The 15,821-nt window shown below is 42.3% G+C and overlaps 1 protein-coding gene across 2 annotated transcripts in view; it reads left to right on the top strand.

The window, feature by feature from the left end:
- The first annotated feature begins 386 nt into the window (after positions 1-386).
- SPNS2 (SPNS lysolipid transporter 2, sphingosine-1-phosphate) overlaps positions 387-15,821 on the top strand; it is a 182,655-nt gene continuing 167,220 nt past the window's right edge. The window contains exon 1 of one of the 2 annotated variants that reach the window (XM_089655403.1): positions 387-912. In XM_089655403.1, the coding sequence (XP_089511529.1) occupies positions 642-912 (271 nt within the window). In that variant the 5' untranslated portion in view covers positions 387-641. The remainder of the gene's footprint in view (positions 913-15,821) is intronic. The other variant, XM_089655404.1, reaches the window with a different exon arrangement.

Raw genomic sequence — 15,821 nt, 5'->3', positions numbered from 1 at the left:
ACTCATGGGGCCCCTGGGCAATAGGGGATCATGGGGCCCCGTGTCCTTGCCCAAACTCAAAAAAGCCTATGAAAAAGTTAGCAGGGGCATCTCATTGGGCTCCCTACTGACCCCGGGCCATCGGGCAGTGCCCGAGTTTCCAAATGGTCAGTCCGCCCCTGGCCTGCACTACACAGGACTTGAGGCGCTGACAGAGCTGAAGGTATCAGAGAGGTGAATGGTAGAGGCGGCTCTGAGCCGTAATGCGTTTCAGGTGATGGTCCAGCAGGTGGCGCTGCGTCGGATGCCTCTGTCAGTGATGGGAGGATGTAGTGTAGCAGCAGTCAGGTGTGGGCTCGCTGTGTTCTCCAGCAATGGTTGTGGGCGGAGCCTCATCCTCCTCAGCCTGGAGTGCCCTCAGAGTCGCACACCTCTCTGCAGTAGAAGAAGAAGGAGAAGGGGGAGGACGCTGTGTACGGCGAGCTGTCAAGTGTCACATCATTGCAGGCAGCCGGCCGGCTATGTGTAGCTGAACCGTGCCGGATTCCCCCCAGCCCGGGCTGCTTTGTTCCGTTCAGTGAGGAGGAGCGGCCACGGTCGGCACGGTGAGTCTCTTCCATTCAGCTGCCCGGAATCAGTGGCGGAGCTCCGGGCAGCAGCTGATGATGTGTCTGGAGAGTGATGGAGCGGGCACGGCCGGCAGCAGCAGCAGCCAGGACTGTATGCCGGGAGCGGAGGACGGACGAGTGGAGACCTTGTCTGGAAGGATGAGCCCGGCACCCCCCGCACTGGACACCAAGTCCCCGGACATCCACAAAGACAGCCTGGAGCCCAAGGAGCACCTCCCCGACCTCAGGAGAGCCAGGGTGGCCGCAGCCGGCATCCTCAGTGTGGGCAACGTGCTCAACTACCTGGACAGGTACACAGTGGCAGGTGAGTCATGGGCAGCTCTCATCCGCATGGAGGGTGTACACAACCCATCCTAGACAAGCACGTGCACACAGGGATCGTACCTGGACTTGTTCTGTATTAGGATCCTAGTCATTCATCAGATGGAAACAGGCAGTCCTGGCTTTGAATGACATCTCCAGACAATGCCTGTCTTTTGTTCCATCTTATAGTGCCACCAAAAATTGGGTGGACTGGATTTCCTCCACTGGTCCGTCATATTTGTTCAGTGGGGCTTGTAAATACTGATTGGCCATCCAGCTTGTTATGGATTTGATCCATTCTACAAATGTGTATCCATTGTTAGCCAGGGTTCCTCCACAGGGTACCAGGGCTTCTGGGAGATGGGGCTGATTGACCTTCCAATATGATGGGGCCAGTTCCAGGACCAACGTCACCAGGCAGAGCCACTGGCTTTACACTGATGAGGGAGGGTAGTATTCTGACCACTACTGGAAGGGTGGGGGGTAGTATTTCCAGTGTCTGCCAATGTAAGGGGCATTCTTCCCACTGATCACCAATGTAAGGGGCATTCTTCCCACTGATCACCAATGTAAGGGGCGTTCTTCCCACTGATCACCAATGTAAGGGGCGTTCTTCCCACTGATCACCAATGTAAGGGGCGTTCTTCCCACTGATCCCCAATGTAAGGGGCGTTCTTCCCACTGATCACCAATGTAAGGGGCGTTCTTTCCACTGATCACCAATGTAAGGGGCGTTCTTTCCACTGATCACCAATGTAAGGGGCGTTCTTCCCACTGATCACCAATGTAAGGGGCGTTCTTCCCACTGATCACCAATGTAAGGGGCGTTCTTCCCACTGATCACCAATGTAAGGGGCGTTCTTCCCACTGATCACCAATGTAAGGGGCGTTCTTCCCACTGATCACCAATGTAAGGGGCGTTCTTCCCACTGATCACCAATGTAAGGGGCGTTCTTCCCACTGATCACCAATGTAAGGGGCGCTCTTCCCACTGATCACCAATGTAAGGGGCGTTCTTCCCACTGATCACCAATGTAAGGGGCGTTCTTTCCACTGATCTCCAATGTAAGGGGCGTTCTTCCCACTGATCACCAATGTAAGGGGCGTTCTTTCCACTGATCACCAATGTAAGGGGCATTCTTCCCACTGATCACCAACGTAAGGGGCATTCTTCCCACTGATCTCCAACGTAATGGGCATTCTTCCCACTGATCACCAACGTAAGGGACGTTCTTCCTACTGATCACCAATGTAAGGGACGTTCTTCCCACTGATCACCAATGTAAGGGGCGTTCTTTCCACTCACCACCAATGTAAGGGGCATTCTTTCCACTCACCACCAATGTAAGGGGCATTCTTTCCACTCACCACCAATGTAAGGGGCATTCTTCCCACTCACCACCAATGTAAGGGGCATTCTTCCCACTCACCACCAATATAAGGGATGACCAGCCAACTATCACTGTAAGGAGCATTTTTTTCACTGACCCCCAATATAAGGGGCATTCTTCCCACTGGTTACCAATGTAAGGGGCATTTTTCCCACTGTATACCAATATAGAGAGCATTTTTCCCAGTGATTACCACTGTAAGGGGCATGCTTCCCTCTGACCACCAATGTAAGAGACATTCTTCTTACTCACCACCAATGTAAGGGGGATTCTTTTTCACTGATCCCCAATATAAGGGGCATTCTTCCAGCCAACTATGACTGTAAGGAGCATTCTTCTCACTGACTATCAATGTAAAGCACATTTTTCCCACTGAACAACGAAAGGGGCATTCTTCCCACTGACCACCAATGTAAGGGGCATTCTTCCCACTGACCACCAATGTAAGGGGCATTCTTCCCACTGACCTCCAATGTAAGGGGCATTCTCCTGCCTGCCAATGTAAGGGGCATTCTCCCGCCTGCCAATGTAAGGGGCATTCTTCCCCCTGCCAATGTAAGGGGCATTCTTCCCCCTGCCAATGTAGGTGCATTCTTCCCCCTGCCAATGTAAGTTGCATTCTTCCCCCTTCCAATGTAAGTTGCATTCCTCCCCCTTCCAATGTAAGTTGCATTCTTCCCTCTGCCAATGTAAGGGGCATTCTTTGCCCTTGCCAATGTACGGGGCATTCTTTGCCCTTGCCAATATAGGGGGCATTTTTCGCCCTGCCAATGCAACAGCCATTCTCCCCATGCCAACACAAGCAACATTCTCCCCCCTGTCAATGCAAGCGGCATTCTCCCCCCTGCCAATGCAAGGGGATCCTCCCCCCTGCCAGTGCATGGGGCAATGCAAAGTGCATTCTCCCCCCCTACCAACGTAGGGGGCATTCCTCCCCCCTACCAACGTAGGGGGCATTTCCCCCCCCTACCAACGTAGGGGGCATTTCCCCCCCCTACCAACGTAGGGGGCATTTCCCCCCCCTACCAACGTAGGGGGCATTTTCCCCCCCTACCAACGTAGGGGGCATTTTCCCCCCCTACCAACGTAGGGGGCATTTCCCCCCCTACCAACGTAGGGGGCATTTCCCCCCCTACCAACGTAGGGGGCATTTCCCCCCCCATACCAACGTAGGGGGCATTTTCCCCCCCATACTAACATAGGGGGCATTTTCCCCCCCATACCAACGTAGGGGGCATTTTCCCCCCCCTACCAACGTAGGGGGCATTTTCCCCCTACCAACATTGGGGGAATTCTCCCCCTGCCAATGTAAGGGGCATTCTTTCACCTACCAATGTAAGGGGCATTCTTCTGCTTACCAATGTCAGGGGCAGTCTCCCCCCTGCCGATGTTAGGGGTAGTCTCCCCCCTGTCAATGTAAGGGGCAGTCTTCCCCCTGCCAATGTAAGGGGCCTTCTTCCCACTGACCCCCAATTATTGGGTTTTGACAGGGGTTCCCAGGGCATGAAGATTATTTCAAGGATTCCTCAGGTTTTAAAAGGTTGCTTCAACCTGTATTTAGAAGTGTCAGCAGGACAAACTTGTATTGTTTTCTGTGAAGCACTAAAGGCATTCAACAATTGGGAAGCAGCAGCGTTCAAGGTCATTCCTGTTTTAGATGTATTGTACATTTTGTAATATTTTAGTATGAACACAGACATTGTGGAATAAAACAGTTAAACACATACTACGGTTTTACAGAAAGTAATCGGAACATTTGCTTCTATTATCTTTTTGCTGAATGTTGATATAATGTGGCACATGGGCATAAGGCTTTTGCATCACTGCAGGATTTCACGTCAAGCTTCGTGTTCAGTATTATATAAAGAAAATGCAGATAATCAAGCTCATGTACGCAATTTTGTGCTTTGTTTGCTCTCGTGATCCAGTTGTAGAAACCGTAGTGTATTTTCAAAAGTCTATAGAGAATGTATAATTTTTGCTTGGTTGGCAGAATATCAGACGTGACCACCATTGTAGATGTTAAGAACAAAAGGTGTAGCATCATGTCAAAGCATAAGGCTGGTGTTTTGGGCTATTCTAGGTCATGGTATTGTACAGTAAAAGGCTCAGGACACAGGCTGATAGCTTTTGGAATGGATGGCTGAAATTGTATGCTGTTTTGTCTAACTACTTTAGAAAATATAAAAAATACACCAAACTGCACGTCTGCCAAGAAAATGGATTAAGCTAAATGAATATTGTGTGTCCGTTATATGTAACCTTGGAGTGTATATTGGCGGATATTACCAGCAGGTGAAGCACCAGAGTATGTATAACATATATCCTACTGGAAGACTGCTCTATAGTTTTAGCCACATGTAAAACTTGGCGCACAAACGACATCTCAAGGTTTTTGACCATGTGTAAACCAAGATGAGAGCCTGCCCCATCCCAGGGGGGCTATGGGTGTGAGTGAGAGAAGAGACCACAAGCGTATAATAGCATGTTATATATATTTTTAAAGACATGATCTTAGCTTAGCTGTAACGAAAAAGATTTCTATGTTATATTTAACATTTTTGAATCTCGCTTGTAAGTGACGTGTGGTATATTGATTTATATTGGAGTTTGATTGCATGTGCATTGACCTTTTGTATGGAAATGCAAATGACATTCTTACACAGTCATAGCTTTGCTAGCACAGGAATGCTTGAGTGTTGAAACTTCTATATCCAGCGTGGGTGACACCTTCAGATACCATAGCCCTTATGTTTTTTAGCTTTAGGCCAAGTAAAACAATCTGAACCATTGTGTTTTTATTTACAAAAAATAACTGCTGCCACTTTGGAAGCCAATCGTTGGGTAACAATGCACATGTTATTTACTGTGTAATCTTCAGGTCAACATACTGCCTTACAATTACTGTAATGTTTTTTTGTCAGCAGTGATCTACTGTTCTTCGCATTTAATGTGGTAACAATGTTTGCAAGAGTCATTGATTTTGTACATTATCATATGTAATAATGAGTGTTTCCAAGGATGGTTCTATTGACATGTTATTACCTCTACTTGGATAGAGAGCTGTCACTGGGGGCTTCCTTTGCGGTGTCTGTGGTGTGTAGAAATGCAATTGGATGGATAGTGTTTCCCAGCCTTCTTCTACCTTGTGGTATAAATATTCCAATATTTATCACACTGCCATAGTCTCCTGTTAATTGTGTGATGTTCTTAGTTAAAAATGAACCGTGACAATTATGTCATCTAAACTTTCTGCAAACTGCACACAAGTCATTCCAGAGAATTATATACAGTAGTTAAATCACAGTGTGAAGGAAAGGAGAAAGGCTTCCTTTATCCAGTCAACAGCCTAATAGTAGTCCAAGATATAGGATGGCGGTCGTGGGCAGAATAGAAATAGACCATGCAGAAGGGGTGATCCTCACACTTCTAAAGGATAGCAGCCTTGAGTGTCTGCTAGAATCCAATATGTAGCAGTAATAATAGGACACTTGCCGAAACATGATACTTTTTTTGATTGACATCCTGACCAGTGTTTCTCAAATTTTCAATTCAATTAAGGCACCCTAAAAAACTATGCACCCCATTCTAGAATGTAAAAACCTAAGGTAATAGTTTTACATAATGCAACATGTTGGACACCCAACGTTAGAGGTGATTTTATTCTTCCAAAGCAAAATTACCTTTGCACACTGATACTGACTAGTATTCCATTGTTTCTCTTCTCCCTCAGTTTCTCCCCCTCACTTAGCTAATGTGACCCCCTCAATGCTGACAGAGAAGGGTAGGGGAGGGGAAAACAAGAATGCTGTGTAGACACCTGACATCTGCCTTATCAACTGATGACATCATTGGTTGTTAGGACTCCAGCAGCTGCACAATGAAAACCTGTAGCCTTGTATAACTAAAAGGCAGGCTTCATCCACCTGCTGGCTTGTATTCAATTTTTGAACAATTTTTAAGACATTTTTCCAAGGCACCCCAAAGAAACCTGAAGGCACCCTGGTTGAAAAAGGCAGCTCTAGACCATCATATACAGTGGCTGGACAAAAGAATGGAAACACTACATGATTTTTAGGTGTGAAAGTGATGACATGTTTAGCTTTGAAAGCGGAAGTGATGTAACATTCTTTTGCTTCCGCTGTGTGATGAGACACCTAGCTAACAGGTGGGAAGCCTCACTTTTATCATTCACTGCATGCACTGCTAGTAATATGGAGTCATGTCAGAGCTTACTGGGCTTCAAAGAGGGCAAATTGTTGGTGCCGCTTAGCTGTGCCTCTGTGATGGAAGTTGCCTGTGAGTAAATTGCCCCCCCAAAATTAAAAGCAGGAACACGTGTTCCTGCTACATGAAGTGCAAATGGGGCCTTATACGTGATCTGACCAACTGGGGGAGAGCTACAAGATTCTGGCATAGTGGTAGTTAATGCAAAAATAGACTATAATAACACAACAAATTATATATTAATCCTTTTTATGACCCTGTGACAATGTGTGGGAACGGTTTTCATTTTTGTGAAGGCCTGTATGTTTACAGAGAAAACTACTTAAGAATGATAGATATGCAGTTTGTCACAAACTTTTATGAAGAGTAAAAAATTCCATACAAAGGAATTTACAATGTTTTTTTTTAATGTGTGTTATATTATTCTTAGGAGTTTGACTACGTTTTACTTAAAGTAGGCCTGTCATAAACTTTGGCCATTCAAACTTGTGCTGGTGATGGGAAAAAAAAATGCTGAAGCAGAGGATGTCTTCAGTGAAGGTCACATATCAAAAGAAGCAGATAATCTGGAGATACATTTCTTGTTGTCAATGGTAACCAATCAATCAAAGCAATTCTGAGTTTGGTTGCTTGCTATGGGCAGCCAGAAATGTTCCTGTTTATGCCACATTTCATACATAAGTTGCTAAATGCTTTTTAGGACCAGTGGCAATAATTTTTTTGTTTTCATTCTTTCCTTAAAGCGGAAAATTTAATCTTATTCAACATTAACTATTCCTTAATCCTTATGCTGGTAGGATTATTAAGTGGATAGGAAAGTATCTAATAGGTATTTGTTTTAAACTTTTTTAATACATTTCTTTAGTTACTTCCATATTTCCATGTCTAGGCAAATTATGCCATACATCCCAGGAGTCTTCAGGAGGAGAGGGTTCTCAGCTAAGCCAATGCCTGAGCTAAGGGCAGACGGATTCCAGGAAGCAAATGCTACTGGAATCAGCTGCCGTTACTAAAGATGGCCACTGCCAGAAATGCCAGGGGGTGTTTTTTTGACACATGACTTGATGGGTGAGTTTGCTTTGAAAATTAAAAATGAATGAAATAGCATTTTTAGTTTGTGGTGCTCAGATGCAGTGTAGTTCCACTTTAAGGTATGCAGCAAAACATAACAGTATGACATGACAGACTATGCTTAATGATATCCATTAACAGTAATGTGTCAATCACGAACAAAGATACAGGACATCAATAAAGTAATAGACTAGATTCCAGCAAAATAACATGCAGTGTTTAAAGGCTGAGGGCCATAGCCTCCACAGCAAACATGTCCTGCAGTGTGGTGGGAGATATATGGAGGAACATAGCAGATATGTACATAGCAAGAAAATGGAACAAACTTGCAGGTACAGAGCCACTAGGAGGTGGGAAATGAAACATAGACCTCAGAAGGTGAAAGTCACTCTGCCCTGCTCTCTGAGCAGCAGTACCTAGCAGTCAGAGCATAATGGAGGGAAAAAATAGACATCCTAGGTGTCTAGGAAAGAGGAAAAAGAGGGAAAAAAATGTAGGAAGGGTAGGGAGCTTCAGCGGAGTCAATGGCACAAGAAGTCGGGTTCCCTTAGAGCAGGGTTTTAAATTTCAAGTCCTGAGATACTAGCCAGGCCTTAAGAGTTACTCGCCACCAGTTGACCCACCCAGCTCCTACCCTGCTACACCCCTAATTCCACCCCTAATCACGCCCTCGTAAATTATTTCATGAAATGACACTGTTAAATGTTACCCACATTGCATGCAGGGTCCCCAGAGTCCCCCCACATTGCATGCAGGGTCCCCAGAGTCCCCCCACATTGCATCAGGGCCTCCAATGTCCCCCTAAACACTCCATAATACTTAGACCATGCACCACATACAATCATAACCTCCCATAATATTTCACTCCGAAAACCATAACTCTACCAAGCATATCCTACCTACTTACCAAGCCAGCAATACCTCAAATGTCCCATACTCCACCACCCATAATAACCACATCATCCTGAACCTGACCAAACCACCCATACATGTAGGTTTACACACAGACATATATACATACACGCACACACACACAAACAGAAACATGTACACACACGCACAGACACATGTACAGACACACATACATGTACATACACACAGACACGTACATACATACACAGACACATGTACGTACACACACACGGACACACATACATGTACAGACACACATACATGTACAGACACACATACATGTACAGACACATGTACATACACAGAAATACACACGCACAGACACATGTACACAGACACATGTACACAGACACACATACATGCACGCAGACACATGTACATGCAGACACACACAGATGCATGTAAATACACATACACACTCATGTACACACATACAAACAAACACACACACAGCCCTATAAAAAGTTGCAGTACTTTGTTACCTTCTCGTACAGATCCGGGTACTGTACTCTGGGGAGAGACAGAGAGCACAGCACACACTCCTTCCTTTGCTTTCACTGCGCTCAGCTATTGAGCAGTCTTACAGCTCCCAGTGCGAGTGACAGATCCAGCCCTGAGTTCCGAGCCTGCTCAGCAAGACGGCCCTGGGGACACACTCGCCCTCACCATAATTTCCACTCACCAATGCGAGCAGGCGAGTGGAAGTTTCAAGGCCTGCCTTAGAGGAATAGCCTTAATTTAGGAATAGGTCAAATAATCATCTGAGCAATAGAACATATCCCAATATAGCCAGCGTGCGTTGTGTCTCCGTCCTGTTCCTCTTGATGATGTCATCTATGACGAAACACATTGGGAGGACCTGGAAGCAGTGACTTCAATATGCATGCGCTTATACCTTGAGGAATTCTGGGATGTGTAGTTTCCTATATGCTTTTATGCATAGCTTCTGTATTTAAATTAGATATATACTGGCTTTACACTATTTGCCTTGCCTTTTTCATACACCATGTATTGATTCTGCTCATGTAAATTGCAGATGATCCTTTAGAAAAGTTCCAAGTTGGGTGGTGACTGCTTTTTGGATTGAAACACAAGCACTGTTTGACCTCTCATGTGAGGGACACAGTCTCGCTGGTAAGCCTTGGAGTGGTTGGTGAAGCACATGTGGTGTTTTGAAGAAGAGAATATATTTCTTATTTGTTACTTTATCTGACTTGCTTGGTGGGAGTAACTTTTATATGGAACTTTGGACTTTAATTTTGTTTTGCTTTACTTCATGAGCTTTCCTTTCAGTTATATGTGTGAAGTGCTGTACTAGTTTATTTTTAATTTTTTTTATTTAATACAGGTACTTATATAGTGCTGTCAATTTACGCAGCACTTTACATATATATTGCACATTCATATCAGTCCCTAACCCTCAAGGGGCGTACAGTCTAAGGTTCCTAACTCACATTCATACATATACATACTAGGGCCAGTTTAGAGAGGATTCAATTAACCTACCAGCATGTCTTTGGAGTGTGAGAAGAAACTGGAGTATCCGAAGGAAACCCACGCAGAACATGCAAACTCCAGGCAGGTGGTGCCATGGTTGGGATTTGAACCAATGACCCTAGTACTGCCAGGTGAAAGTACTAACCATTTAGCCACTGTGCTGTCCACAGTTGGCTGTTAATTTTGATTTATGAATTGGTCAGAGAATCATCTGAGAAATAGAACATGTCTCAATATAGTCAGCGTGCGTTGTGTTCCTCCAGCCTGTCCCTGAGGACAGCAGACAGTTGTTCCATCTGTTGAATATCTTTCACCCTGGGAAACCATTGTGACACAGTGGATGGGGATTGTTGTTTCCTCATTCTGGGTATGCATGCCCTGACTGCATTAGGGAGATGTTTCAACAGGGACTAGTGATACCTCTTACTGGACATTGGAGTCGCAGTGGCAACAATTTATCAGAAATTAGTCATTACAAAAAATGAAATCAAATTATTGGAAAAATTCCAATCAGTGCATCATCCTGGGACAAAAATGAGAACTGGCTATTACGGCTCATTCACATCACACAGCATGTGCTAATGTGTGCATAAAGTACACACTGGAGTTCATTATGAGTACAATGCACCCCCTGCACTGCACAAATGCAACATATCCTACTTTGTTCTGTACACACCAATGCAGTGCATGTGAACTGCAGTGTTAATTTGGTCAACAAAAATATTTTTGTCATAATTTTTGTCAGCATGTTTCCAGTGACAAAATCTGAATGAAAATTACTATGACAAAAATCAGTTCCAATTTCATCACCGAAAACAGAACGAAAATGTTAGTGAGGGACATTTTACTTATAAAGATTTTATATACTGGCTAAATCTGTGTCTGTGTAGTTTGTTCAAATCTTAATACTAGTCGTGCACTGAAATGAAAATTCTGTACCACAACCGAAAATTCAAGATGCAGTTGGCCGAAAACCGTAACTGAAATAGACAGGTTTTTTTGTAAATAAAATAATTGTATCATATTTGACTTTTTATTTAATATCATGATGTTAAATGAATATGAATTTAAAAAATGCAATCCAGTAACGTAAAATAACATTTATTGAAAGTAATACACAAAATATGGACAGAAAATAAAATGAAATATATATAAGATTAAAAATAATAAATAGAGGCGTTTTTGCATTGAAGTCAATGGGAAGGGATTTTTCTTTGAAGTCAATGGGGCGCAATTTTGCACTGAAGTCAATGGGGCGCAATTTTGCACTGAAGTCAATGGGGCACAATTTTACACTGAAGTCAATGGGACGCAGTTTTACACTGAAGTCAGTGGGATGCAATTTTGCACTGAAGCCCATGGGACACGATTTTGCACTGAAACCCATGGGATGCGATTTTTCACTGGAGCCCATGGGACGCAATTTTGCACTGAAGCCCATGGGACGCGATTTTAAACTGAAGTCAATAGGCGGCATTTGGAAATTCTAGAAGAGAAATGCTTAAAAAATGCATTACAATTTAACTAAATTTAACTACAGCCCAATTCTGCTTGTATGAATAAGCCCCAAATGATCATTGGGGTTAACAGTGCTAAATTTTATAGTATAACATCATATGAAAAAAATAGTTTTCTAATATGCTTTTTCTTTGGCCAGTAGACAGAAGACTATCACACTAAGCTAATATTCTTTCACATTTGGAAACAGTGCTACTCCTTAATCTCTTCTGCTATATGTTTTTAAATAACATGAACATAGCTTCTACTGGTTGCCACAGAAACAGGCTAATAACGATTCCCAAACATTAATATTGCTACTCTTCCTTGGGGAACTACAGATAGCATCATAATTGTGCACCTAGGGAATTTTCCATTAAGTGCACTGAAAGTAAGTTCATCTATTTTTAGTTGGCTAATTGGGCATACAAGCAGTTACAGTGTATCTAAATGTATATTAATATCTAAATTGTGTGTTATCTGTATTCTGGAGGAGTTTTGTCCTGACAAATGTCTACGAATACTAAAATGTGACTGCAAGTTTGGTATTTACTTATTACAGGTATTTATATAGCGTTGCCAGTTTACGCAGCACTTTACATATTGTGCATTCGCATCAGTCCCTGCCTTCAAGGAGCTTACAATTTGGATGTCTTTGGAGAACTCAGAGGAAACCCACACAAGAACAGGGAGAACATGCAAACTCAATGCAAGTAGTGTCCTAGTTGGGATTCCAGTGCTGCAAGGCAGGAGGGCTAAAAACTAAGAAACTGGGGTTGATTTACTAAAACTGGAGAGTGCAAAATCTGGTGCAGCTGTGCATGGTAGCCAATCAGCTTCTAAGCTTGACTTGGTCCAATTAAGCTTTGACAAAACAGCCTGGAAGCTGATTGTTTTTTGTGCAGAGCTGCACCAGGTTTTTCACTCTCCAGTTTTAGTAAGTCAACCCCACTGTGTTCATTATAATTGATGTAATGAGGTAAAATGGGCCTAATTGTTCATTTGGATGGACAGTGTAGTCCACCCAGATGAGCTGGATTTTTTTTCTTGTAGGTCATTGATTATTTTATTTTTTTTATAACTTTTTATTTCATACTTATACAAACAACATTAAAACATTCCATCTTCCAAAATATACTTTTTTCTTTTCTCCCCTAAATTAATAAATACATTCTATAACCCCTCCATCTCCCACCCCCCACCCATCCCCCCTTCATTGTCTTATCTTTCTCTATCTGTATCCATTTCTCCATAACTTGTTATTCCGACCAATCTCATTGTGATTTCTTAGGCTACCTCCTTTACTTTAATTAGTTCTGTATAAGATTTTGTGGTTTTAAAATTTAATCAAACACTCCATATTCTTTTAAATACTCCCATCTTATCCTCTTCTAAACTTCTCAGTTCTTCCATTCTTAAAACGTCCACTCTATCCAATCTACCACCCTCGGAACCTCTGCCTACGGCCATATCACCCTGAATGCTCCCGATCTCGTCTTGTTGGTCATTGTTGTCTATTCCTGTATGGGTACCTGCAGTGCTCATAAACATGCACCCTACTAGGATGTGACCGTTCATGTATCATTTGCCATTCATTCAGACTTTTCTTCCTTTTGATTGGACAGTACACATTATATGACTTCATATTTCTGCTCCAAGTACTTTTCTGAGCTCATGTAGATGTTTATAGAGCCAAATGGTTTTGAATTTTCCATAGATCTAGATAAGTCTTGAACAGTGGGCCGAATTAAGAGAACTAAATCTTCAAGAGGGCGGCCTTATGTGTACATTATGTCTACTAAGTGCCGCTCCTGCTTTATTACATGAATAGATTAAGACACTTCAGAGTGTAACACTATATTAATTTTTGCAACTTATAATGTTTAATCATAGAGAAAGGGCCCATAAGATATTTCTTGAAGTATTTAGATGCTAAATTATGTAAGGAAGTGTAAGTTATCAACTGGAGAACAGCTGGGGGCACATTAGATTTATTTGATCCTTAAACCACTAGGGGCCACAGAAAAGAAGTGAGAGGGCCACTTGTGGCCCATAAAACACCAATTCAGCATGTCTGAACTAGATGCTTAGACAGCTGTAAGTACAGTAGAGGGGATTTAGGAATTGGGTAAAGTACAAGATTATTCATGCTTAATAGTAACCTGGGCAATTCAAACCGAACATATCATGTAAAAATGCATAAACAGAGATTACAATTATCTGAAAACCATCTATCCAGACAATTGTTAGATCCAGAGATGTAATCAGTTGAATTATATGCAAATGTTGACTTTTGCTATAAAAGTTGAGCTTGGCTCCACATCTCCTCAAGCCTTCAATGTGATGGGCTACTTGGTTGACCAACAAGGAGGCTCAGAAGGTGGGAGAGGTAGGCCCAAGCTCACTTTTTTTCAAGAAAAGCTGAGATTTGCATGATTTTTCAACAGCCTGTATCTCTGGATATGAATTACTCTGATATGCAGTTTTCACTGAAGGGATTCTCTGCTTATTCATTTTCCATGAAATGTTCAGGTTGAACTACTTAGGTTTTTAGCATGTTACACGCATGAAAAACTCTGTAAATTTCAATGCTCAGAGGTCTACCAAAGAGGATGATGATCACAAATGATGTATCTTCGTCTGTGTATCTGTGTCTATGACATAGACATAGTCATTGTCTATGTCAAATGTATATCATACACAAATGATGTATGATATACAATGGATAATGAACTTCGCCAAGAATGTGTAGTAGATTCTGCCCTCCTCAACCACAAGAAGTCTTGTGAAAACTACAAAAAGAAAAACAGGATGGCGCAAACGCCTAGTGCATTGCCAACGGTTCAAAACATAATGCCAAATGGATACTCACAGAAGTGGAAAGTAATATCGCCTAAAAACCACAAGATGCCACAGCAAGGGGGATTACGTGCACCCATGCAACCCAGCTGGACTAGCAAGATGATGTGTTAAGTTAGCATAACTCTGAGGAAGGAGGTACGCCTCCAAAATGCATCAGCTTGCCAGTCCAGCTGGTTTGCATGGACATATGTAATTCCCCTTGCTGTAGCATCCTGTGGTTTACATGTAATTTTAGTTTCCACTTCTGTGAGTATTCATTTGGCATCTATGTTTTGTGAACAATAAATCAATGGTGCACTAGGTGTTTGCGCCCTCTTGTTTCTTCTATTTGTGGCACATTAGTTTTAATCATGCCACTTTAAATGTATGCGCAATGACAATGGAGCAAAGGGGACACCATTTTTCTTTTCTGTAACTTGGTTGCCTATAGAGTAGATCCAGAGCTGTGATCTGCTTACAGTGGGAATTGTGTTTGCTTGATTTTACTTTAGTGGGTAGGTAAGGATAATTTACCATAATATATAGTTGATGTTGTTCTCCCATTTAAAGAGAACCTTTCACTAAAAAAAACGAAGGCTTTTGCATACACCAGTCTGCAGTATAGTCAAAAACCTATCCTGTTAAACAGTTACCTGGGTTTATACAGTATTAATTCATTTTGTAATTTCACACCAATATATATAATGTAAGGTTTCAAATATTACTAATACATCTAATATTTATTATAACCTGCATTTCCCTCATTTTGTCTACCAAATGCTTACTGCCTGTTGTCTTCTACAACCTATATAATATTAAACACTTAGGCTGTTCATTTTGCAAGGGAATTTTCACTTTTCAATAGAATGTTTGCTTAGCTTAGTAAATGAGGTGAAGCTCTCCTGACTTCTGTCATCTATCATGCAAGCAAAAATATATATTTTTTTTATTTTTATGTATTTGATTTGGTTTTCTTTGCAAAGTGAATTTCGACCACATTCGCTAAGAAAAAAAAAATAAAAAATTCAGTTGCGAAATGAACAGCTAATTTGCCTTTAGTAAATCAACTTAATAATATTCAGATATACAGAAACAGTTTGGATGTTCATACCTCTTCTGACAATGGCCTGCTAAATCTCCACAGTACATGTACAGTATGAAGTATTCTTTCATGCACCACGTGGAACCTGCCCACAAATGTCTATACATTAGGCTGTTGTTTAGTAGAAGGGATCTTACATCAGTAGAAAGGAATGTCTTCCTTTTTATGTGTGGAATGTGTCTGGAATGCGTCTGATCACCTGTTACTCCTTTGTCTACCTTGTATTAACTTCTAAAAGTGTCATATAGGAAGGCATTAATAAAGCCATGTAAAACTCACAGGGTGTCTCATTAGATGTAAAACGTTGATATACTAAAAAAAAAAGTGACAGTGATCGAGAAACCTGGGTGTCAGTCCTATGTCACCATGTCT

Source organism: Staurois parvus, unplaced genomic scaffold, assembly GCF_062004578.1.
Source record: "Staurois parvus isolate SC_StPar_1 unplaced genomic scaffold, SC_StPar_1.0 ptg000839l, whole genome shotgun sequence".
Lineage (NCBI taxonomy): Eukaryota > Metazoa > Chordata > Amphibia > Anura > Ranidae > Staurois > Staurois parvus.
The sequence above is the reverse complement of the archived record's forward strand: the minus strand, read 5'-3'. Positions and strand labels throughout refer to the sequence as shown.